Source organism: Agelaius phoeniceus, chromosome 20, assembly GCF_051311805.1.
Source record: "Agelaius phoeniceus isolate bAgePho1 chromosome 20, bAgePho1.hap1, whole genome shotgun sequence".
In the NCBI taxonomy this organism is placed as follows: Eukaryota; Metazoa; Chordata; class Aves; order Passeriformes; family Icteridae; genus Agelaius; species Agelaius phoeniceus.
In genome coordinates, this window is record NC_135284.1 from 1,408,468 (window position 1) to 1,434,633 (window position 26,166).

At 48.5% G+C, this 26,166-nt stretch overlaps 1 protein-coding gene across 4 annotated transcripts in view; it reads left to right on the forward strand.

The window, feature by feature from the left end:
• The window catches only part of ACACA (acetyl-CoA carboxylase alpha), a 107,690-nt gene that overhangs the window by 62,396 nt on the left and 19,128 nt on the right, over positions 1-26,166 (forward strand). For all 4 annotated transcript variants that reach the window (XM_054646889.2, XM_077188816.1, XM_077188815.1 and 1 more), the window contains 11 exons: positions 754-909; positions 1,797-1,943; positions 9,164-9,433; positions 10,408-10,505; positions 10,971-11,091; positions 11,544-11,654; positions 21,885-22,028; positions 22,133-22,253; positions 23,857-23,953; positions 25,297-25,393; positions 26,012-26,147. In XM_054646889.2, the coding sequence (XP_054502864.1) occupies positions 754-909; positions 1,797-1,943; positions 9,164-9,433; positions 10,408-10,505; positions 10,971-11,091; positions 11,544-11,654; positions 21,885-22,028; positions 22,133-22,253; positions 23,857-23,953; positions 25,297-25,393; positions 26,012-26,147 (1,498 nt within the window). The remainder of the gene's footprint in view (positions 1-753; positions 910-1,796; positions 1,944-9,163; positions 9,434-10,407; positions 10,506-10,970; positions 11,092-11,543; positions 11,655-21,884; positions 22,029-22,132; positions 22,254-23,856; positions 23,954-25,296; positions 25,394-26,011; positions 26,148-26,166) is intronic.

Here is a 26,166-nt window from a genome sequence, read left to right on the forward strand (position 1 = left end):
GCCTCCCAAATCAATGTTTGTGCAGCCTGAAGAGAGCATAAACTGCTGGTTTTATCTAAAAATAAAAATAGGCTTTACTGAATTTTGTGTAACTCTTCAATTAATTCCTCTTCAATTAGCTGAATTCTGTTAAACACATCCTGGTCATGTCCCTCCTGCCAGGTGTGTCCTTGTTAAGCAGCGTTTTGGGCCGTTTAAGGCATTTTTATCCCGTTTTTATCTCCTCCTGTATCTCCCTTGGAAAGCTTCCCTCCCAAGTCCTGCCTGCCCAGAATATATAGAGCCATGAAGCACGGCAGTTGATAATTCATGTTGCTACTCTGGGAAAATCTTTTAAACTTACAATATCAGAACTTCAAGCCCCATGACATATGCAAGTCTTGACCCGGCTGGCGGGCGCAGCCGCGGATCCCCATCCATAAATAACAGAGCTCTCCTGGCTGCTCCCAGCATCCATGGGCACAGACAGGGGCTCAGGGGAGCTGCTGGGGACTGGGAGCTCCTCTCAGGGCCCAGTTTGTGCTGGGGATGTGGCTCTGTGTGCTCTGGGCTCCTCTGGGAGTGGCAGTGAGTCCGGGATGGTGCGGGGACGGTGCTGAGGCGTCCCCAAAGGGCAGCAGGGTGTGATGGAGCCTGGCTGTGCCAGCACGAGCAGCCTTGCAGAGGGCAGGGACAGGCAGGCTGGAGCAGCCTGGGGGTTTTTGCTGAGGGCTGGATCAGCTCTGTGTACAGAACCCCTGGTTTGTCCTGCAGATCATGTTCCAGGCATATGGAGACAAGCAGGGACCACTCCATGGGATGCTGATCAACACTCCCTACGTGACCAAGGACCTGCTGCAGTCCAAGAGGTTCCAGGCACAAACTTTAGGGACATCCTATGTCTATGACATTCCTGAGATGTTCAGGCAGGTGAGTGTTCTTTGGGCTCTTCTTGTTGTTCCTTTCTTTGCCATCCTGGTTGTCAGGGGAGCCAGGGACCTGGAGTGGCTGCCAGTGATCCCCAGGGAATATCAGCTATGGGTTGGATCCACTTTGAGTGAAGTTAGGATAAACTGGAGTTCCATGAGTGAGTCAAACAGTGGAGAGTGAAACATAAACCATCTCCCCTCTCTTGTTGCTGTTTGTTTTCCCACCTTGTCATCTGCCCTTCCTAGATGATGTTTCTGATTTGCTGGGTTCTATCCCCAACCACCTCGTTCCCATTTCGCTTTGGGGGAAACTGTTTCCCAATTCAAATCCCAGAGCAGGTGCTATCCCTGGAGCACTGTCAGGAGGGATATTTCAGGGTGTCCTGAGCTGGGAATAGCCCCAAATAGCTGGGAATACCACACTGGAGTAGATTGAAATATAAATATTAACGTAGATATTGATGTTATATTCGATATAATGTTATATTTACGATATATGCGATATAACGTAAATATAACTTGCGTTATATACGATATAACATAAATATTTATATTTAAAATTATATCTATATTATTTATATCTATATTATATTTATATTATGTAATATAACCATATTTATACTTTTATACTATTATATAACAATATTATTAATAATATAATATTATTATAAATATAATAATATATTAATAATAATATTGTTATATAATAATATAAAAAATATATATAATTATAGTGTGTATATAACATTATATATAGTATATATACCATTATATTGTATATTATATTTATAATAATATTAATGTAATATTAAGTAGATTGAAATATAAATATTGAATATAGATATTTCTGGGTGTCATTGCTAACGAGGATTTCCCCTGTGCCCCCAGTCCCTGATCAAGCTGTGGAACTCCATGAACGAGCACGCCTTCCTGCCCCCAGCACCTCTGCCCTCTGACATCCTGACCTACACGGAGCTGGTGCTGGATGACCAGGGCCAGCTCGTGCACATGAACAGGCTGCCAGGAGGAAACGAGGCAAGTGCCCCTTCCCTCCCTGCTGCTGCTCCCTGCCTGCCCCACAGGACCTTGTGCTTTGGGCTGGGTTTGGCCATTGTAATGAGAATTTGCCAGCCGGGCACAGAGTCTGTCCGTTCAGCCTTTCACAGATGGAATCTCGCTCTTGAAAATGAGATTTTTGTTTCATTAAAAATTAATACCTTCCCTACAATGGGTATTTTAACTTCCCTAGTAAATGATGATTCCATTTCAAACCTGTGCCTATGCTGGGCTTCCTTCATAATTAGAAAATGCTCATTCAGCTGTTCCAGGTAACTGGGGTTTGTATTTGAGCAAAATGTGTTTTACAAGACTAAATAGAAATATTTTCATTTTCTGAGAAAAACCCAAACCACAGAAAAATCTGTTTTACGCTTCCATTCCCATCCTCCCTACACAGTTTGTATCAAGGTGTGTGGAACCTCCCTCTCTAGAGCAGGATTTACTCAAGAGTTACAACGAGCTGATGCTGGGGGTGGCAGAAGCACTCCTGGAGCTCGAGCAGGAGGAGACTTTGGTTTTTCTGGGTGCAAAAAAATTGCAGCTTTGGAATGAGTGCAGAGTAAAGAGAACCACTAGAAGATGTGGTGGTTATTTTTGTGGGAATTAGTAAGTGAATGTTCCAAAGTAATTTAAATTTGAACAGTTCTAAGTGATGGTATCATTTTTTTTTCTTGGTGTCATTGAACTGTATTTTCCTAAAATCGCAGCTTAAGGTTTGCAAAGGCTCTGTTAAACCCATCAGGGTATGGATGCAAGGAAACAGAGGTTTTCCTCACCATTTCCTGCGTGCACCTTGTCAGGGGGGAAGGTTTGGAATAGGATTTTTGCAAATTACCCCTGATGGTGTCTGTGGGGTCGCTGCGGCCTTGTCTTCTGCTGGACTTGAGGAGAAATGTTTGAACTGGTCTGATTAAAGCTGGAATGAGCTTTTCCCTGCGTTCCCAGGGCAGGCTGAGGCTGCTGGGGAGCCTTGTGCCATCATCTTTCTCTCCTTCCCTGCTCTCATTCAGCGTTGGAGTGGATGGTGGCTGGGGAAATAGCAAAGTCCCTCAGGGACGTCGCTCTGTTCTTGCTGAAATTACAAGCACAGAGCTGCCTGGGCATGAACATGTAGTGTTTACTCTGCCAGTATGAATACAAATAGTCTTATTATAAGAGATTCTGTACCCAAAGACCACCAAAAAAAAAAAAAAAAAAAAAAAAAATTAGGAGATTTTTTTTAACCCTTGGTAGACTTGGTTGTGCTCGGTCTGTAAAGAAATCACATGGCTGTTGTGGTGTGTGGGGTGTTGGTATTTAAATTAATCTGATCCGATGTGATCTATCAAATGTCTTCTTGCCCAGAGGGGTTGTAGAGGTTGTGGGCTCCCCATCCCTGGCAGTGTCCCAGGCCAGGCTGGATGGGCTTGGAGCAGCCTGGGACAGTGGGAGGTGTCCCTGCCATGGCAGGGGGAACTGGATGGGCACTGAGGTCCCTCCAGCTCTGAGTCTGTGCCCCAGAGATCCAGAGCTGGTCCCAGTGAGCTGGCTGACAGATGAAATAGGAACTTCTCAAGGAAATGTAAGGTTTTTATTATTATTATTTTTCTTTCTTGCCAGCAAAAGGTGCTGATTCTCTGAATTCAAACTCATTGGAGAGATTGCCCATTGTGTTTTCTAGTAAAGAGGAGATGTCTGCTGGGGATTGCTGTCTGTGGTAAAGCTTGCTGTTGTTGGGTGCATTCACGTTCCTGCTCTCCTTGTTTTGGATCGGGGCTCAGAGCCATTCCCACGCCTCCAGTGGGAGCCTGGCACGGGGGGTCAGGGCTTGGCCTTCCTGACAGTTGCATTTCCTCCGTGTGAAAAGGGGTCAGGACACTCGTGCTGTCACAGCGTTCAGCTGAGCGGAGTGCCCTGAGTGTCTGAGCTGATGGAGGAATTGAGAAAGCAGCATAAAATCAGGAGATCTGTGGGCAGTGTGTTCAGCCAGAGCTGCAGCCCCTGCTCTGACAGGGGCAGGGCAGGAGCTCCAGCCTGGGGCTCTCCCTGTCCTCACAGAGCTGGCAAGCAGCATTTTGGGCAGTAATCTCTCTGTGTTTTCAGGACAGGCTTGAGGTCTCAGGGCTTCTCCCAATCCCAGAGGTTTTTCTGGTAGCTCAGGACCACTCCCCTCGCCCACCACACCACTGCAGTAATTAGCTCTTAGCTTTCGTCTCAACAAAGAAGCCAAGGAATTAATGGACTGTGAAAATACAGGTTGCTCTTTATTCCTAGGCTGCTCTGGCTGCTCCAGAGCAGAGGGTCCCAGTCCTTGTCCTGCTGGCCCTGCCCTGCCCTTGGGGCACAGCACCATCACTACAGGGCCTTTTCCATCCTCTGACCATCCAGAGGACACCTCTTTTTCCACTTTGTCACAGAATCCCAGACTGGTTTGGGTTGGAAGGACCTTAAACCTCATCCTGTTCCTCCCCTGGCGTGGGGCTGTGCTAAAAATGGGGAATTCTCTGAAAGGGCTGGGAATTGGTGAGCACAGAGTAGTTCAGGGGTGTCTCCACCACTGTGTAAATCACCGTGCTGGAGACAAGACCTGGAGCACAGTGACACCCCCTTCAAAGCCCAGGGCTTTGTTCCCCAGATTAGCATATTAGCACAAATCTCAGTGTGAAAAGGTAATTCCCTCAGCCCCTTGCAGAACTCAATATATTCCTTGTCAGTCCTGAGCCAGGCATTGGGATGCTTTTCTATAGCACTTTATGTATTTTGACTACAATTTCCCCTGATCCTCTGGCACCAGGAAAGCACCAGCTGCTGATAAGACCCAACTAATCTTCAAGGACAAGGAGAAAGTGATGTAAGGAGGGCCTGCAGCAACACCCCACATCCCCCTTCATCCCTCTGCCGGTGCCAATGGAAAATGTCATTTTCCCCACTGGCACTAGATGTCACAGTTTTTCCTCCTCAGCAGCACGAGGATCAGAAATAATCCACAATCACCGCTGCTGGCTGGAGCTTTGCCTGCTGCACCTTTCCTGGCTAGCTGGGAAGCTTTGGCCAGGGGAAATTCAGGATGGCAGAGGGCTCCTGGAATGCTGCTCTGGTGGCTTCCCGGATTGCCAGAGGCAGGAAGGTGTAGCTAATGCATTTTATACAAGCACAGCTTCATCGCTGAGCTGCATGTTCTGCTTTGTCACCCCCTGTTCCTGCATTTTATGGCAGGCACAGGGAATTAAAACAGCAGCCAGAGCTGCAGATTTCTTGGAGAGTTTTCAAATCCCCAAATCCAAGCCTTCCAGGAACAGGGATGGAAGAGATGGCACAGTTTTATTCTCTGTGCTCATATAGAAGTTTGAACAGGTGTATGTGGGTCACATGGATACAGGAATGGTCTTGCCCACAGGAAAGCCCCTGATGAAGGTTGTGTGTTGCTCTCTGTAATGTATCTTTACCCATCTGTAAGTTCAGGAGGAGTTTCTCCATGGAAAGGGTGGCCAGGCACTTGAAGGGTGGTTTGGAGTCCCCATCCCTGGAGGTGTCCAGGGAATGACTGGATGTGGCACTCTGGTCTGGGTGACAAGGTGGGGATGGGTCGCAGGTTGGAGTTGATGATCTTGGAGGTCTTTTTCAAACCTGGGTGGTTCTGGGATCCTGTGACACCTTTCCCTGAGCTCTTGGTGTCATGCTGGAGCTGTTCCCTCCCGTTGCTCAGATCGTGCCAGCGTGCTTGGCTGGGCTGCCACCACCACGCTTGGATTGCTGAGGGACACCTTTTCCAGAGCCAAGAAGGAATCCTGGCTTTTGGCACTCCACCCTTGTCAAGGCACGGAGCTGGAATGCCTCTGGCAGACCACGTGCACTCTGCCCTTTTCCTGGGAGCTGCTTCATGCTCCAGATAAAAATGTAAAAGCTCTGCACAGTGTTAAGTGCAGAGAGTCAACTCTTTTAGATCTGAAGTTCCAGGCACCAGATTCAAATGTTGAAATGCCAAAATTGCTGCATCTGCACCAAGTAAATACCCACATTCAGCTTTCCAAATTTGGGTGTGAATGGATAAAATGAAGCCTGGCCTTCAGTCCCCAGGCTCAGCACCATCCTGTAGTGAGGGAAGCAGAATAAACCAGCACTGATCTCTTCTCTCTGGTGCCCAGTGACAGGACCTGAGGGAACAGCTGGAGCTGTGCCAGGGGAAGGTTTAGGTTGGATATTAGGAAAATGTTCTTCCCTCAGAGGGTGGTGGAGCACTGAACAAGCTCCCCAGGGAGTGGTCAAGGCTGCCAGAGCTCCAGGAGTGTTTGGACAGCACTCTCAGGGATGCACAAGGTGGGATTGTCAGGGTGTCTGTGCAGAGCTGGGAGCTGGACTGGATGATCCCTTCCAGCTCAGCATATTCCGTGATTCTGTTGGCTGTGCTTCTCCAGGAATTACAGAACCTGCCAGAAAGAGGCTGAGAAGCTCCCTGTCCCCAGCTGCCAGTGGCTCCCTGTGCTCGGAGCCTGCCGTGCTTCCCGGAGGGAGCCTGGGATCGGCTCCTTCCCCGTTCCCCTCGGAGCTGCTGTCAACAGCTCTGCCTGCCACCGGCAGTCAATTTGGAACTGCATCAGTGTGTGTATTACTGTTCCCATCGATAGTGCAATTAATGTTGAAGTCAATTTTGGTGTTAATTTTAGGCCATGATTAGTGTTGACACTGGGTGTCAAACGAGCGGCGTTTACGAGCGCCGGGGAAGCGCCGTTCGTTAGCGCGCCCGTTTTACTGGCTCTTAATGCTTCCATTAAGGCCAGGATGGAGTGGGAGAAGGTGTGTGTAAAATTATACATCTGAAACTTGGGTGTCATCTCCATGTGTCTGCGGGGCTGGGGCCGTTCAGGGAGCAAATGACAGCTGAGCACTGAATCCTAATCACAGTTTGGAGCATCAGAAATAATGATCACTTCTGATCGGGGCTTGTGAATAATTCATCCCCTTTGATTTTCACGTGCTGCCCACTGATACTTTTCAAACCAAATGTGTTCCTACAGGAGAATAATGGTCCCACTTCTTATGGAAATACCAGGGCACAAATCATTTTGCCAACATAAAAACAGTTAAATAAGACGGTTCCTGCTTTTATTTTTCCTCCGCCTCTTCTTCACTCCTGGGTGTGCTGGGAATGGAGCCGTGGCAGGAGCAGCACTTCCAAACTGTGCTGCCTCTTCAAAAGAGCCTGTTCCAAAGCCAGGGCTGCTCACCATCACCTACCATTGCCTGCCAGTGCTCTTAGGTGATTAGCTCAGCCTGGCTAATTAACCTGGGAACTCTCCAGTTTTTGGAGTGCTGCCGTTAACTTAAAAATCTCGTTATTCCTTTTTTTTTTTCTGGAATAGAAAGCCATTCTCCACTGCCCATAAATCTCAACTGAATCTAGCAAATTTGTAGCAAAAAAAATTCCTTAGTTGTGCAGATCCCCGTGGCTTTTATTACTGGATAAATGGCACAAAACATGTGATGAATTGGGGAGGCAAAAGACACCCAAGTTAATAGTGGTGCACTTGGAATTTTTTTTTCCTAAACTGTATAGGGTTGCTCAATATTTGTCCACTGTAAACTGTTTTCAGGAGTTTGTGCCCTGGCCAGGTTGTTTCTGTTCTGCTGGTGAGCACTGACAAAAGGGACTTTACTGGTGTAGGGGACCCACGACCTTGGGTTAGGAAACTGTTTCAACACCTCTGTTACAATCTGAATTTTCTAAATAAGAAATGCCTTAAATTGGCCTGTTTCCTGTGCTGTCAAAAATCCTCAAGCTGCTGAAAGTGAGGAAAATCTCTTACATCCTGGTGGGTAGGATGGAGTGTGGGACCAGCCCTGGGGACTCTCTGGTCCATCACTGGTCCCTCAGCCCTGACTGGTGAGGTCAGTGTGGCTGTAAGGAAACAACTGTCAGGGATTTTTGCTCCCTTCTTTGAAGCTGCTGCAGCATCTCTCTGTTCCAAACCCTGCAGTTGGATGCTGAGGTGGAACTGTAGGTCTGCAAATATTCAGAGGCAAAAAGATTATTCTGTTCTGACTTGTCAGAGTAGGAGTGGAGGAATCCAAGGAGAAGGTGAACTGAAACACTCTGTTAACTTGCAATCTCAGCTCTTGGAAGGGGAAGTGCAAGGAAGGATCTGCCAGTAGCTGGCTGTAATATTTTTGGATTGCTGCCTGCTTTACTTCCAATGACCCTTTGATTAATTCCTCTGCCTCTTTATTTTTTTTAATGAGCCTATTATGGCATATCTTATTGCAGATGCTGATTGGATCTGGGCTGTGTATTGTGCCATTTGGATGTGGATTAAATGGCACAGATCTATCTGCTGCCTCTCCCCCTCCCGCTTTAGTTCATCATGCTCAGAATTCCGAGGCTCCACAATGAGAGCCTCAGCCCTGCTGATTGCAGAGGATGTGCAATCGGCTTGAGGAATGTGTACTCAGGGCTTATGATCCTTGGGCAAGCGGGGACTGGGTGATGCATGTGGCTTTCAAGGGATGCTGCTGCTCCCATCTGTTAATGGAACTTGGAGCCCCGAGCGCTGCCTGAGGGATGGGGCAGGCAGGGGAGGGAGGGATGGGGCAGGCAGGGCAGGGAGGGATGGGGCAGGCAGGGCAGGGAGGGATGCTGCTGATCCCTCAGGAGATGGGGCCAGCAGAGATCAGTGATTTCTGGGAAAAAAAAAATGCAGTAAAAGGTGTTGCTTAGCCAGGTGGGTTTGGGATGGAGCTGCTGTGAAACTGGGGAAGGGAAAAGGGAAGAGAGGAAGGAATGAAGGGATATTTGGGATAGCAATGAAATAAAAAGGGGGTTAAAATGAGGGTTGGGTGAGGGGGATGAGGGTGTGGGGTGATACCTGGGAATGCTGTGCATTCACCTCACCCTGGGAGCACAGGGAATGCACAGCTCCCTGTGAGAGGGCTGTCTTAGACCTGTGATAAACCCCTGAATGGGGAGAGGGAGAACCAGTGTGAGTGTCCTGGTGGGGTGAGAGCAGTGCAGAACGTGCTCAAGGAATGTGGGAAGGATCAAGTGCTTCCCGCTCTGATGGGCACTGGCAGAGCCCATGAGAGCTGATGTCATCCCCAGGAAAATATGCCAAGTCCAAGAGAATGAACCTCAAACAAGAGAAACCATCCCTGTGTGACTCTTTTCTCTCACACCTTGAGGACACAACGTTGATTTTGTGCCGCTCTCTGCTCTCGGGCTGCAGATCGGGATGGTGGCCTGGAAGATGACCCTGAAGACACCCGAGTACCCTGAGGGCCGGGACATCATCGTCATAGGCAATGACATCACCTACAAGATCGGCTCCTTCGGGCCCCAGGAGGACGTGCTGTTCCTCAGGGCCTCGGAGCTGGCCCGGGCTCAGGGCATCCCCCGCATCTACGTGGCTGCCAACAGCGGGGCCCGCATCGGGCTGGCCGAGGAGATCCGGCACATGTTCCACGTGGCCTGGGAGGACCCGGACAACCCCTACAAGGTGAGGGAGCTGCAGCAGCAAACGCTGCAGCGGCCCACAGCAGGCTGGCTCTGATGGCACCTGATTGTGTTGGCTCCCCAGACAGAGGAAGGAGTGATGGATTTGATGCTGTGCTCTTAGGAGGCTAATTTATTATTTTATGATATGGTATTATATGAAGGAATACTATACTAAAAGAATACAGAAAGAATACTTATAGTTTATATTAAGTATAAGAAGTTTATAATATTAATATTATATTATAATTATTATAATATTAATATTATAATATTATAATATTAAGAAGTATAAATTTATATTATTTATAAGAATCCTTATAGAGGTATAAGTTTATATTTTTAACCTTATAGAAGGTTAAAAAGATAGCAATGAAAACTTGTGGCCCTTTCTAGAGTTTCTACACAGTTTGACCGTAATAAGTTAAAACAATTCACATGAAACTAATGAAACAATCTCCAAACACATTCCAACACAGCAAAACACAGGAGAAGCAATGGGAAAATATTGTTTTCCTTTTTCTCTGAGACTTCTCAGCTTCCCAGGAAAAGAATCCTAAGCAAAAAGATTTTTCCAGAAAATATAACTGTAACAGCACCTCTTCTAGCAGAGGTGAGGGTGAAGATTTCAGAGTGTCACGTCCAAGGTTCTCCTCAGTATTGGGTGTGGAACACTGGAAATGCCCAGTGCTAAGCTGGATGAAACTGGGAGTAACCTGGTCCTTTCTCACCCAGACTATTCCATGACAGGATTTTACCATCTCCCAGGCAGCAGGTTGGCATCTAGAAGGAGTTAGTGCTAAATATGGCACCATTCCCAGCCAAATATTGCACCATTCCCAGCTTTCACTGGCCTCAGCTGCATCTCCAATATTGAGAGGATATTCTTATCACTCTGTGGAATTTAATTCTGTGGAAGTTTGTTTCTGGAAGGGGCTACAGGTGGGACTGGGATGAATGAACTGTTCTTCCCTGCAGGGATACAAATACCTGTACCTGACTCCTCAAGACTATAAGAAAGTCAGTGCCCTGAACTCTGTTCACTGTGAGCACGTGGAGGAAAATGGAGAGTCCAGGTAGGAGTGGAAAGCTTTCTGTTCATCCTTGGGGCAGGCATGGCATGTCCTCGTCCTCAGCTGGGGCATTCCCTAGGGGCAGGGGATGGAGGCATGGGAGAAGGAAGTGAAGAAAAGGTGAGAGCCTTGTTGTAATCCTTCTTCTTTTCCTCTTTCCCTTTGTCTGCATCCCCTTCCTTTCTTGCCCTTTTTCCTATTAATCAGCCTGCTCCTCAGGTCCTGTGGGAATGACAGGACACTTTCCCCAGGCCTTCCTCTCCCTTGGCCTTTCCCCTTGCAGTGCTGCTCCTGTGGGAAGGTTCCATGGTGCTGCCCGATGGGCCCTGCACAGCCCTTGCCCGGGCTTCCTGCACATTTCTCCTTGGAGCCTTAATGATATTTAGTCACTTTCCATTTTCTTTGTAGCAAACTGATTCAGCAAATCACTGGACCTTGTGACTCAGGGGCTGTCTGTGTCTCCCTCAGGTACAAGATAACGGATATTATCGGCAAGGAGGACGGGCTTGGAGTAGAGAACCTCAGAGCATCTGGCATGATTGCTGGAGAATCATCTTTAGCCTATGATAGTGTTATCACCATCAGCTTGGTAATCCCCCACTGCTTTCTATTCTTCAAATGTATTGTCTGTTTCAGCTAAAAATCCTGTGATGATATCCCAAGCATCCATCTGGGATCAGCCTTCTGGCTGATGGAAATGGGCTCCTGTAGGCTTTGAGCAATGCTCCTGGCACCAGTGCAGGGCTGGGTCCCCTCCACACTCAATTTAAAACACTTCAGGCATTTGGCCTCGCATTTGCTCAGTCTGAAAATCGCTGCTTGTCTTTTTTTTTTAAATAAAATACATTCATGTTCAGATCCTGTGTTTTACAAAGCAACGGATTCTGGAATTTTCCAGCGAGACTAGATTTCATGGCCTCGTACTACAAACACACCTAGTTTTATCTCAATGTTTGAATCAATAGGTTGGGGCTGTGTGGAGAGACAGAAATCAATGCTGTTGCTTTTTTCTTTTTTTCCCTTTTTTCCCTTTTTTCCCAGGTGACGTGTCGGGCAATCGGGATCGGGGCCTACATCGTGCGGCTGGGCCAGAGAACCATCCAGGTGGAGAACTCCCACATCATCCTCACCGGCTGTGGGGCCCTCAACAAGGTGGGTCCCTGCATTTCAGCCCTCAGGGGCTGCTCTTGGAGTCCTGCCATGCTGTGGGTTGAAGGAGGGGAGCAGCTTTCCACAGAGGCTGCGTGTGACGGTGTTCACAGGGGTCTTAGGATGAGGGAAGAGACGGGGACCTGACTCCCTGTTTTAGAAGGCTTGATTTATTATTTTATGGTATATATTACATTAAAACTATGCTAAAAGAATAGGAGAAAAGGTTTCATCTCAGAAGGCTGGCTAAGCTAAGAATAGAATCAGAAACAATGATAACAAAGGCAGCTGTCTCAGACTCTCTGTCCGAGCCAGCTGGGCTGTGGTTGGCCATTAATTATAAACATCTAAGATGGGCCAATCAAAGACCCACCTGTTGCATTCCACAGCAGCAGATAACCATTGTTTACATTGTGTTCCTGAGGCCTCTCGGCTTCTCAGGAGGAAAAAGTCCTAAGGAAAGGATTTTCCATAAAAAGATGTCTGCGACAGTTGTGGGCACGGATTGGATCCCAGGCAGTGCCTTCTCCCACCCTCTGAGGGCTGTGAGGGGAACCAGGGCTGGTCGCAGGGTCTGGAAGTTCCTGCTCCAAAATACATGGCCCAGAGTTCTCTGAATTCCAGGCAGCCCCAGCATTGTGTTAGCTCTGGGGAGCTTGGACGCTGATTTTCCAGGCTGGGAGCGAGCTCTCCTGCTGGAAATCCCAGCTGTGGGGACAGGAGGAATAACTGGGGCTGTTACAAAGAAAACTTACAGCCTCCTCACTGCTAAAGTGCCTCTTTTCTTCTCCCCCCACTCCAGAGGCAGATTTTTCCCCCTTGCTGCCCCAAGCCCATTAATCCCCCAGGCTGCAGCCTGGTGCAGACACAGCTCCCAGCCCACTCTGCTCCATGGCTGTCCCTGAGGGCTTTGTTTCCCTGGAGTTGGGGCTGTGTGCTGTGAGTGCCCTTCCCCATCGAGCAGCTTTGTTCTCAGGCACTCTCAGCACCTGGGGTGCCTGTACTCCATGGCAAGCTGTGTTTCCAGGAGTGCCTGCCTGACAATGGGAGATAAAGGAAAACAGGCTCTTGTTGAATTATTCTCCTGAATAAAGGGGGCTCTGCAGAAAATGAAGCATTGATCCTATCAACTCTAGGCTGCAGCACCCTCAGTTAGATCTCTTACACACATCACACACACCTGCATCAATGGGAGGAAAAGAGGCATTTGAAGATCCAGCCTTTAAAAAGAAATTGAGTCAGTTTAGTGCTTGCTGGAGTGCAGTGAGTTGCCTGGCTCCAGCTGTCACTTGCTGGGGCTCGGGGCCCTGCAGAGTTTCCCAGATGGCAGGGCCAGGCTGTTCAGCTCTCCCCCTCTTCCAGGTTTAACTGCACTCCCTGCCCCTGCACTCAGTGCCTGTGTGCACAGGACTCCATTAATCCCACTAAATTTTAGGCACTTAAAAATTAAGGGTATGGACTGAATTAAGCACCTGACCTCTGCCAGCAGGCACAGGCAGAAGGAGCTGCTTCCTGGGAGGATTTATCCCATCCTGAGAATTCCAGTGGGCTCAACAATCCCGTGTGTCCCTTTCTGAGAATTCCAGTGGGCTCAGCAATCCCATGTGTCCCTTTCTGTGAATTCCAGTGGGCTCAACAATCCCTTGTGTCCCTTTCTGTGAATTCCAGTGGGCTCAACAATCCCATGTGTCCCTTTCTGAGAATTCCAGTGGGCTCAACAATCCCATGTGTCCCTTTCTGTGAATTCCAGTGTGCTCAGCAATCCCGTGTGTCCCTTTCCCTCCTCCCTGCTCTGCTGGGATGTTGGTATGCTTGTGTCAGCTCTGAACCTCTATCTGCCTGAAGGTGAGGGAGGAACGTGTTGCATCCTCTCCAGCTTTCACTCCTGGGTGTGTGTGATACCTGCTGCTTCAGAGGATCCTCAGTTTCCAGTCCCTGCAGTTCTGCTCAGGGCTTCCTGGAGGAATCCAGCTGCAGTTGTGTCCCAGAAGTGGGTCTGAAGCAGGGAGCTGGTGTCCAGGGCTAGCCTGCAATGTCTGAGCTCAGTCTGGCTGATCCTCTGGAGGATCTGAAACAAGCAGTGGATGCTGATCCATTGGCCATGCAGTGCCTTCAGGCTCACCCTGTGCTCCCTGCAGCCTGTTAAACACTTCTCCCTGGGATTTAGAGGGCCACTTTGAATTTTTTGGGGCCAGAGATGAGGTCAGTGCCAGCCAGGGGCCAGCTGTGCAAAGTGTCCCCTTGCAGGAGCACAGAGGCTGTTTGGCTGTGGGGTGTGGTGTGTTCCTGCTCGTTCCCAGGGCTCAGGCTCCAGAAAGGGGAGCCTGTTGTGGCTGTTCTGTGTGCAGTGGGTCAGCCTTGGTCCTGCTCATTCCCTTGGAGGAGCTGGGGAGTCAGGGCTGGCAGGGGCTGATGGCCGAAACAAAGGTGAATACATGGAAACTGCCACCTTTAGCTTCTCTTTAGGTGCCAGAGATCTGGGGCAGTTTTTCCATTGCTGACTTTTACATCTGTGTGTTCCTAGAGGGTGCAGGACAAAGCTGACACTTCTTGTTGTCTGCAAACACATCTTCAAAATGTCTCCTCTCCGCCAGCAGAACATGCAGCACAAAACTGTTCCTGCAGCAGTGGAGACAATTGGGCTTTCAGAGAGCAGGCAGGGCTTTCTGGGAAGTTGTTTGGTTTTATTTTTTTCCCTGCGAAACGCCGGATTCTTTCTAATTTACAAAGGGAGCAGAGGGGAATGGTGACAAACATTATGTGCAGCCAGAGCTGTTGCTGGTCTTGTTCATTATCATTATGTAAAAGCAGCCTGAGGGTTTAGGTGTAGAGGGAAAGGTCCAGCTGCCAAAGCAGGGGTGACCTCTAACTCAGATGGTGAGCTCAAGGTCAGTGTCCCTTGGAGCTGCAGCTCCTGGTGGCTTCTGGGCTTGGCTCCTGACGTGCTGCTGGTGAGCACAGGGCACATCCTGGGGACACAGCTGGCTTAGAGCACCCTGCAGCCCTTCCCTGGCAGGGAGCACGCTGGGGCTGGGCAGGGCTCCATGGTGTAGCTTTGTCCCCATGGCCAGGTGAAGGTGCCATGCCCCAGGTGCCAGCACAGGGCACACGGGGCCGTGTTTCAGCTGGCCCCTTTTGTCTCCCCAGTGCATTTCAGCAGGGGGTGGATGGAGGGGTGGAAATGCCATTTCCCTGCTCGGGGTGAGCGTGTGCCGCGCCTGTGCCGAGCCCGCTGACCCCCCTGCAAATTGAAATAATGATAATGCGCGTCTCCTGACTGCATCAAAGTATCAGCACATCAAAAGCCAGGAGGCATGAAATGCAAATGATAAAGTGAAAGCAGATGGATTGTGCATGATCGCCTGATGCCCAATGAATTTTAAAAGATGCTGGTTCACATGGGGAGAGGGGCTGAAATAAACACGTTATCCCTGCAATTTTTTCCTTTTTTTTTTTCTCTCTCTTTTTTTTTTTTTTTTTTGTTCTTGCTGCTCACTCCTGACAATATTTTTTCACACTTCAGCGAGCAGCCACTCCATCTCCCTCCCTCCCTTCCCTCTCTTTCTCTCCCTCTCTCTCTGTCGCTGTCTCTACCTCACACACGTCTCGGGTCATGTCGCCGCAGCTCCGGTGGAAATAATAAGATATAAACCACGAGGTTGTTATTTGCATAGAAATAGCATGGAGCCCCAGGCAGCATGGGAGAAGGACACAGAGATCATTTGTCTAAAATTTTAATGAAAACTTTTGCTGAGGCAGAGATTTTTTTTTTATTTTTTTTTTTTTAAACTTCCCTTGCCTCCCCCTTTTTCTACCCCCAAACCTTCCTCCTCTTCTTCCTCCCTCCCTCCCTCCCTTCCCTCGTGACAACCTGAGCACGGGGTGATTTCAGACCTGACGTGCTGTGCCCTGCACCAGCACCTCCATTTCTCTGGCTTTTCTTTTTGATGGAAGTCAGACCAAAGAGCCTGGCATTCCCCATTCCTGCACTGCTCATGTGCTTCAAGCTTCCAGGGCTGTGTTCCATTTCAGCCCTCCCAAGGATGTTCCAGAGTCTGCTGCTGACCTATTTTTAATCAGTTTGCTCCTCCTTGTCTTCTGTGTTTAAAAGAAATCCCGTCTTGGAGGCTGTTGTGTTAATGGAAACAAATAGTGGCTTTCAGTCACATTTTCCCTGCAGATGGGTGTTCTAGGCTTTTCCTAAGGGAAGCCAGGTTCAGCTGAGACTTTCAGGAACTGCTCCTAGCAGGATTCCCATCAGTTTGCTATGCAGATGTTCAGCCAGGCTCTGAGACAGTCCATTTTGTGATGGTGGTGAAGAGCTGCCCCAAAGCCGTCAGAGGTGACAGAATTCTGACCAGCACTGCTTTGTTTCCCTCCTGTTTTAGCTTTATTTTCCCCCAAACTCTCTGGTCTTGGCTTGCCCTGTGCTGCCCATGGTTTGCTCAGAGCACCAAGGGTGAGCTGGACAAACCCCACCTGCCAGGAGTCTGCAGGGAGCATCAGGGGTCAGGAACTGAAAATAAAATATGAAACATTCAAGGCAGAGTTCAGCACTTTGGGTTTCATTTCCCTGCCTGGTCATGGGGCGACACTTTTGACCAGAATGGGTCAAAAAGAAGAGGTGTTGTTTGGTCTTGTTGGATTCCTTTGCACGAGGCCAGAGGAGAATATCTTTGTGGTTTTGATTCAGTCCTGAATTGTGCTGCAGAACTTTTTGGATGCTCTGGGATTCACAGAGCAGGATGAGACAATAGGTCAGGGCTGCTCAGGGGGCTGTGCCCATGTGAGAGAGGTCTGGGCAGCTCTCAGGCTCCCTGGAGGAGCTCAGGGAGGAACAGGAGGCTCACACAGGCTGGGGAGTGATTGCCAACAGTAATATTTACCCTTCCATTTCACAATCTGCAAAAATAAATAAAAGCCCTGTGAGCCTGATGCTGGTTGGGGTTTGTACTGTGGAAAGCTCTTTTTTTTTTGAGATTCAAGGCAGGGATAGCTCAGTATCTGCTCAAGATGACTCCAGTCCTGGGATTAGATCAAAGCAATCATGTGAGAGCAATCATGTGAGTTAGAACAGCAAGTGCCAGCCCTGTCATTCAAAGGAGCATTATAATTATTAATGCATGATATGAATCATTCTGTAGTGGCACAGCAGGACTGTTGGGAGATCTGTATGGGTGCAGGGTGTTGGAGAATGCTAAGCAAGGAGGGCTGGGAAGCGTCCACCAGAAATGAACACTCACCAGCATCGAGGGTTGGCTCCTTGTGTGGAGGCTGGGGCTGCCCAAGGTTATCCCAGTCCTGGGGAGCAGGACAGGCCCCCCTGCCCTGCCTGGGGGTGCTGAGCACAAGGCTGGGCTCAGGGGGGAGGTTGTGGTCTCCAGCTCCCAGAGCTGCCAGGGCCATGGAGGTGTCCCTGATGGGGGCCACCATGGCCCAGACCCAGCAAATTCCAAATTCAGGCTCATTCCTTTCTTTGCTGCCACGAGAGGCTTGAGGTGCTGCAGGGTGTGGCTGGTGGCACTGCTGGTGACACACAGGGCTGGTGGCACTGCTGGTGACACACAGGTCCTTGCTCTATCCATCCAAGCAGGATGGATGCCTGGCCTCAGTGCAGATGAACAACCACCACCCTCCGTGGCTGCATTTTTGTTTTAATTGCCTTTCTTTAAGTGGTGATATCTGTGTATTGTTCCCATTAGAGACAATTTACGTTCCAGGCATGCCATTATCAGTCCCTTGGTGTTTGCTTAGGGAGCAAAGTCTAATAGATTTCTGTTGACTTTTTTAATTCTCCCTCCTTCTATCATTTTTAATACAGATCTAGCTCAGTTTATCTGTGTGGGTGGGGGCTCTGTGTGTGTTAAATTCTGCTGAACAGGAGTTTACCATCGTGGCCCATCTTCTGCCTGTCCAAAGCTCTTCCCCAGGACTGTGTCCCAGCTCCTGGGGATCCTGCAGGCTGTGTTCTCCCTGGAGCATTAACTCTGCTCCCTAATGTTCCACAGGAGCTGAACTTTGCAAAAATATCCCAGAATTTTTGGTCCAGACCATCCCTCCTGGGCTGTCCCCAGGGGGACATTGGGGTGACCAGCCTGGGGTGTTTTCTGTAGAAATTCCCTGTGATTCTGGACACATGGTGGGAACTGCAGGAACAGCACTGGAGAACTGGGGCGTTTCTCATGACTGAACCTAAACTCAGAGTGCAAAGTGAGCAGAGTTTCAGTGTCCTGGTGCAAAGGTCCCTGCACTGCAGCCTGTGCCCCAGGGATCTCTGAGTAACAGGGTCCAGAAGGTGACAGAGGAAATGACCAAGATCTTTACGTTGGAGACAACCATTAATATTGTTTATGGGGTTCATATCTAGATTAGGGAACCCCTGGCTGAGACAGGTGGGATTTATGGGCGTTGGCACCATGCAGAAGAGGGGCTGTAATTTTAGTTTGCAAAGTCTATTGAGTCCTTTTGATTTAGCACTGACTGAGGGAGTGACCTTGAGCAAAACACACGCAGGGAGAGGAGAGAGGGGCACGAGGGTTTTGACAAGACATTTTTCATTTGGAAATGCCACTTCACTGAATCTGGAGCTCTTCAGGAAAAAGTATCAGTTTGGATGAGCTCCTCCTTAGGAATTTTTTGGGTCGAAGGAAAAGTTGTTCAGTTTTTATTTCCCAGCTGATTTTCTCCCTAAATTAATTTTTATTTTTAATACGTACAGCAAATATTTTAGAGGTCATTTGGAGCCTGTCTGATCTCGAGTTTGTAGTTCAGCTCTCAAGATTGCAAAGCCTGATTTTTCTGCTGCAACCCAGAAGTTTTCCCAAATCCTCCTCAGTAACCTCAAGGTGGGAAAACCTTCCCACCGAAATTGTGTGGTGCTGCAGACAGACAGGCAGACAGACAGACAGACAGAACCTCCTGTGTGTGTGTGAGACCAGCTGTGGAGCTCTGCTCCCTGGGTACCTGTGAGGAGGGTTGGGCTCTCCAGGCAGGAGCTGCAGGTCCATGGGCCCCTGGCTGCTCCTTGCCCTGCTCCCTGCCAGGTGAGGTGCAGTTGCTTTTTTGCCCCTTCCCCCTCTGATCTCACCAAGTGGAAGCAGGGGAAGACTCCACCAGCAGGACCTGCCCGTGGATTTGCAGTCAGGAGCCATCCCCAATAACCATCAGGCTGTCAGCTCCCCACCTCCCCCCAGCTCCCACCTCCCCCATCACTCACCAAAGGGAAAAAAGAGCCGGAGCTGCAGCTTGAAATATATCATGCAATAGTGTATCATGAATTTCTTGTGAATCACATTGGAGAAGCAGGTTTATTTATTTCCGAGACTCTAAATCAATACAAAGTAGGTCTCTTAGTTCTGAAGCTGGGATGGAGTGGGAAAAAATGAGCCCATTGTACTCTTAAAACTTTGGGGAAAGGAGATGACAGCTATATAATTCCATTTACCAGGCACTAGGGGCTTTAATGTGAAGGTGACAGGGAGCTCTTTGTGCATTTAGAGCACCATATCTTCTAAATAAAAGATCTGTAGACTTGATAGTGGAGTATAGCTCTGCCTTTAATAATCTCCAAGCATTAGACCGAGCCAATCTGTTCCCAAGTCAGAAGGGTCCCCCACCGCACGCTCGTAAATTCCGAGTGCAGGAACTGCACAGAGCCAGGGATTAGCAGTGCTGGAAGGGCAGAGAGGAGCTGTCTGTGCTCCCACTGCCAGGCACGGGGCTGTGCATTCTGTGCTCAGCTGGGCTCTCTTCCCTCTTGCTGCTTTTCCCCCTCTAATGCAGGATCCGTGCGGGGGAAGAGCTGGAAATGAGCACTGAGCTCTGTCGAGGCTTGACTGCACATAATAGCAGTCAGGTCTGAAGTTCCTGCATTGTGTTCCTACGTTTTTTTTCTGATGAGACATTCATTCCCATCATTTCTGCCTGTTTATGAAAAATAGGCTATTTATAGGACGTGCATATGCCTCTTCTGCTTCGTGTTCCTGGCAGACAATATAAATTGTGGGAAGGGAATTGCAATTATTGGAATTATTTGGATAAAAATCTGGCACTTATATTTGATATGAACACATGATATGCTTGGAATAATAACAGCACTTATGTTACATAATGATTCCCATTCAAGCCCTCCAAGCTGTCATGTTCTCAGATCTTTCATCCTGGGTGAAACAGATGAGCCAGCCCAGCCCTCAGCCAGCCCAGCTTTGCAGGGAAAGTCCCAACTCTCCAGCAGCCCAGGTTCTGAGAGGAGAAAGCAGCTGCTCAGCGTGGGTTGGAGTGCTGGAAAATTATTAATATGCACGTGATGGGCCTATGAGCCTGTTGAGGACCATCCTTCAGAGGCTGTTGGAATCCTGGCTCTGCTTGTGCTTGCCAAAAGATCCTCTGAAATAACAAGAAATGTGCTTTCCTAATGGGTTTTTTGAAGATGAGACGAACTCAGTGTTGGCAACGCTGCCCAAGTACTTTGGAATGTTTTGGAAGCCTTCTGCAAGGGAACAAATGGCAGCACAAGAGGAAATGGCCTCAGGCTCTGCCAGGGGAGGTTCAGGTTGGGCATGAGGAAGAATTCCTTCATGGGAAGAGTTTAAGGTCCCAGCCAGACCATTCTGGGGTTCCATGATCCTCCATACCCCCCCGATCTGGGATCTGCCCCTGCCCCAGGCTCTGCTGGAAGGGCTGCAGCACACAGAGAAGGAGCTGTGTGTTTATCTGCATCTCCAAAAAGGGATTTGAGGGTGAGAGCAGTGGTATATTAGGCTGTTTCATTGCCTGTCAGCAGTGCTAAACCTGAGCTGTCTGCAGTGTCTCCAGATAAGCAGGAGCAGAGGCCCATTTTGCATGTACATGCGTTTGCATTAGTTCAGAGAGGGGGAGTTTAAATCCTCTTTATTTTTATTTTCCTCTGTGGGAAGCGTTTAGCTAGGCTTGTGCCTGGCATCTGGAGGCCTGGGCTTTCTTATCCTTGAACCTAAATCTGTGCTGCTGTCTTCTCTACCATGGCTTTGCTTGGTACTGATTTTGTTAGAGGAGGAGGAGGAGGAGAAAGGTGTTGGAGCTCAGAAGGGAGACCCAGGAACATCCCTGTGCTAAAGCACACCCTGAATTCTGTATTTGGAGGTTGGGTTTGTGACATCTGTGCCTCGGTTTCTCCTGCACATAAACCTTGGCTGGCATCTGCCAGCTCCTCCGTCCCCAGAATGAGCTGTGCTGGGTGTTTGGGGGAGGCCAGGCTGGTGCTGTGTGTTTGAAGGGGTTTTTAAGATCCAAATGAAGCAGGTGTGTAATGTCCTCTGTCTGTTAGAAAGACTCAACCCATAAAAATAACAAACGGCGTGTATTTGCTGGAATGTCAAAGTTATGAGTTTATTTTGTAATGATGTGCTCCTGCCTTCATGAGGTAAACTGGCCGTGGCAGAGGTGTTATTAGTAATATGGAGTCAGTGGAGCAGAAAGCCAAGTGACCGAGAGATCAGTGTATCAGTCAGGGAGAGGGCAAATGGGAAGAGACAGCAGGAGAATGAGAAAAGAGCTGTGCTGCCCAGGCTCAGATTAGAGATGGAGCTGTGCAAGAGAATGAGGAGCCCCAGCCTGCTTCTGGCCAGCCTCTCCAAGGAGCTGCTGGGCCTTTGTTTTCTTTTTTTTTTCCCCCCAGTTATACATTTAAATACATCCACCCACAGTTTTCCTGGAGCAGTTTGGGATTAGTGAGCTGAGCTGGGCTCAGCACTCAGGGACTTTGGTCACACTGCTGCTTGGGGAGGGCGAGGGGGAAAACGGCCTCAGTTTCCCCACTGGTATCATTCCCCTTGAGGATCATAGAATCCAGAATGGTTTGGGCAGGGAGGAACCTTAAAGATCCAATTCCACCCCCTGGCATGGGCAGGGACACCTTCCATTATCCCAGACTGCTCCAAGCCCAGTCCAGCCTGGCCTTGGACACTTCCAGGGATCCACAGCTTCCTTCTCTGGGCACCCTGTGCCAGGGCCTCCCCTGGGAAAATTCCTTCCCAATATCCCACCCACCCCTGCCCTCTGTTCACTGGGCATCATGTTCAGCAGCTCTTACCTGCACACAGGGCTTGGGAGGCTGTGTTGGGAGAGGTTTGCTCCATCCTTTCCATTTCCAGGTGATGCTGAGGTGCTGCAGGGCTGGGTCTGTGTGTGCCTGCTTGGCCAGCACCTCCTGCTCACATCCCAGCACTGATGGCTTCCCCATTTCTCTTCCCCCAGGTGCTTGGACGGGAAGTTTACACCTCCAACAACCAGCTGGGAGGGATCCAGATCATGCACAACAACGGGGTGACACATGACACTGTGTGTGATGACTTTGAAGGGGTCTACACCATCCTGCAGTGGCTTTCCTACATGCCAAAGGTAATTCCTGGGCCTGCCAGGTCCGAGGTGCCACTGTTTGCTGTGTTTGCAGGGTTTTGGGAAAGGGGCTCTCACTTCCTTCTGTGTTTCCCTTTTTCCCTTAGAATATCCACAGCCCTGTGCCCATCCTGAAAGCCAAGGATCCCATAGACAGAACCATTGACTTTGTTCCCACCAAGGCCCCCTACGACCCTCGCTGGATGCTGGCTGGACGCCCCAACCCAAGTAAGGCCAGGACAGGCAGCAACTCCCCTTGTTTTCAGGCTGTTTGCCAGATGTCTGCTACCCAAATATATTTCAGATTCTGTAAAATAATTAGTTCTGAGCAATATGGATAGAGTATATAAATATTTACATATAATAATATTAATCGATAATATTATTTATAAACAATATCCAAAAGTAGCATGTAAATCCTGAGTGCTCAAGGACACCATACTTTTACAGATGATCTATTTACTGGGAATAGGCACTTCTATGGATTTCTTTTTATGAATTAGGGGAAAGTCCATCCACGAGGGTCTGTTAAAGGAATCACAACATTCCTGCAGATCTTGGAGAGTTGTTGTATGGGCACCACTGGGGTTGTGCAGCCTTGTGTAGGTACAAGCTGCAAACTGGGTGACCATTACTCCTGCTGTTATTAATGAGTTTGGGGGGCTAAAATGAGATTTGTGATAAACTAAGTTTTCTGCTTTTGGATAATATTTTTTCATCATCTCTCAAGCAATTCATCCAGCTGTCCGGGTGCCGCAAATGCCGGCTTCCAAATCGAGTGACTTCAGATTTTAATTTAGTGGAAGCGTTAAGGAAAGCAGATGATTCCCTGTGATAAGTTAAAGCAGATATCTCCTAGGTGAAAAGTTAAAGCCATTTATTAGAGGAGATATTGCCGTGATATTCTTCAAACTGACGCCCGACACGAGGCCAGAATCTCAACGATCAGCTCCGGGCTCGCGATAAAGAGATAATTCTGAAATGGATGGTCACATTTTACAGTGGGGCCACAGAGGCAAGGAATGTAGAACACAGTAATTACAAGTTTGGGCTTGATAAAACACTCTCCATCCTGTTTAAGTCAGCAGAGGTTAGCGTGCTCGGATCTCCACTTTTTAATTGGTTTTGGACTTGGGTTTGCAGAAGCAGAGGTGCTTGTTCAGAGGGAAGAGTTCCTCGGGAGCTCTGTGCCAGGGGGTGAAGCTGGGAGGGATTTGGGGTTTTGGGGGGATTTTTTTGTGGGTTACTTTTATGCAGAGCTTCCCAAAACCCCCGTGCACAGCAGCTGCCCCACAGAATTGTGATTTCTGTAAGTGACTCAAAAATATCATTGAAATTTTTGTGTTTAGTTCCTGGGTTTCTGCAGCATTCCTTCTTTCAAAGAGAGATTAGGCAGGATCAAGAGAAGAATATGAGATAAGTTTTAAAATAGAAATAGATGTGTTGAAAACCATCTTTAATGACTTTACTGCCTTTTGACAAATGTTTGTAGTCTTGAAAAAAGCAGAGTTATTTATTTAAAAGCACGGGAAGTCCCTCTGCTCTCCGAACCCCATCGTTTAACAATAAATGATGCTTTTGCTGATAAATTGCTGTCTTTATGCAGACTAGGAAATGAAATAAGACATGATGGCTGAAGGCAGACAAATGCTCAGCTGTCTAATGTTCCCTTGTATTGTCATCTATTTAAAATTAAATAAATAAAAAGACAGTGCCATGTTCTGCAGCTGGCATTTTTAAGCAAGTTTGATTTGTTGCTTTGATATTCTGTTTTCTTTCTTCCCTCTCTCCTTCCTCCTTTGATTTTTCCCTTTTTTTCCCTTCCCTTTAGATCAGAAAGGGCAGTGGCTGAGTGGCTTCTTCGACCATGGCTCGTTCATGGAGATCATGCAGCCCTGGGCACAGACAGTGGTGGTGGGGAGAGCAAGGTAAGTTCTGAGGTGTGTTTAAGGCAATTGTAGAAATCAAGTTTGGGTTATGCTTTGCATTTCTCTAGAACACAACATTCCTGTGATTATTTCATTCTCTCTCTATGTGTGTGTATATATATATATATTTAATAGAAGGAGTTGGAAAGAAAGGGATGAGATGACCTTTAAGGTCCCTTCCAACCCATTCCATGGCTCTATAATTCTGTAATTTAAAGGCTTCCAGGCTAAGCAGTGTGCCAGGGGTGGAAATCAATGATTTGGCAAAGCCAGAAGCTCTCTGTCCATGCTCAGCTTCACTTGCAGTTCCTTTCTTCTGACAAATTCCGAGTGGCTTTGGACTCTCACACAGCAGGGATATATAACACAAATGAAACAGATTCCTTTCAAAAGCAGTGGCACTTTGAAAAAAACAAATATGAATGTATTCTTCTGGGATTGTTACTGTAAGTGCTGCCAAAACTCATCTCTTGTATGTATGTTTGGAATATGTGTGCTGTTGGCTGTAAATTGTCTTTTATTATTCTATGGCAACTTGTCCAGGGACACACTATAAAACAAGATGTAGCATCTTCATGTGCTAGCCTGATAAAATTTATATGAAGTATTATGGAAAACAGAAGTTGTTTTGAGCTGTTTTCAAGTTCAATAAATAACTGTAATACTTGGATAAAGATGTTCTTTATTAGGTCACATGGGCCCTAATACAGAAGTTATAAGTTACCGATTTAGGACGGCTCCTGCAATTATGGGGTTCCAGCAGACTCTTCATCACAGGGAATGGGAATATTTCAGCCCCTCGGTGCACATGGGCCCTGTCTCTGCCCTGTTTGTGGGAAATCAGCTTGGGCTGGCTGGGGAGGGAGAGGGGCTCTGCTGGGACTGTCCTGGCAGCCTGGCTTCCATGGCTTTGTGTGCAGCAGGGCTGGCTGCCCTGGGAGGCAGAGCTGGGCATCCCCCTGGTGCCTGCACTCCTGCCCAGCCCCTGCAGATCTGGGGAAAGCACAGGAATTGTTTAAAGCCCTTCCCAAGCCCTTCTGGGATTCTCTGATTTTTCATGCTCAAATCCACCAGTACCAAAATCTGGGTGATGGCATGTGAAGGGTGGTGGATACACAGATTTACCACTCAAAATCTGGGTGTGGTTTATTCTCTTTGACTTTTAGAGAGGGATGTGCTCATCTTTGGAATAGATTTTGCTTTGGGGGCTGTGACCTCTCTGGAACTCTCCAGCCTCAACTCTTCAAAAGGCCCCAACTCTGCTCCTGTTCCTTGTCTGTCCTGGGTGTTTGGCTGTGTAAAAAAAGCAGGAGTGGGGATTTCAGTGTCTCACCTGTTTGCAGGCTGGGAGGAATACCTGTAGGAGTGGTTGCTGTGGAAACCAGGACGGTGGAGCTCAGCATTCCTGCTGATCCTGCAAACCTGGACTCAGAGGCCAAGGTGGGTGGGCTGTGTGCCCCTGTCCCTGTGTGTCCCCTGCACATGTCCCTGTCCAGTGGGGTTCCCTCCTCTGCCCAGGTGTGGTGCCCATTCCTGGGGAGCTGGCAGTGCCTGGACTCTGCTGTGAGACCATTCCTACCTTCCTAACCTCCAGGAATTCCCTCAGGACTCAGGGAGGGGCAGGGATCAGGGATCAGAGCTCAGGAGATGTGACAAGCAAAAATCCCTTCCCTGCTGTCCTGCTGTGTCTGCAGTGCTCCATGACCTCCCTGCTCTGACATTTTGCTGTTCCCCTGCCTGGTTTCACAGCCCTGGCCCTGCTTCATCTCTCCAGGGCTTTCTCCTCTCCATGTCCTTTTCTTTCTCTTCTCCTTACAGCATCACAGTGTCAGGCTGTCCATACTCTCTTTTCTTAGCTGAATTATTGGGAATGCTGCTGTTGAAGTTGGTGACAAAAGGATTGTCCCGATTTTCCCATGGCCAGGCAGATCCCACACATTTCACCTGCCGTGTTCCTCGTTGTTTATCCCACATCACAGCTCCTGATGGTTTTTCTGTGTTTTAACTCTTACATTAACGTGCTTCAAGGGCCTGACAGCGGATTTTTCTTCCCACCAGATAATCCAGCAGGCTGGGCAGGTGTGGTTCCCTGACTCTGCCTTCAAAACAGCCCAGGCAATCAAGGACTTCAACAGGGAAGGGCTGCCCCTGATGGTCTTTGCCAACTGGAGAGGCTTCTCTGGGGGAATGAAAGGTAAGCAGCACTTTGGAGC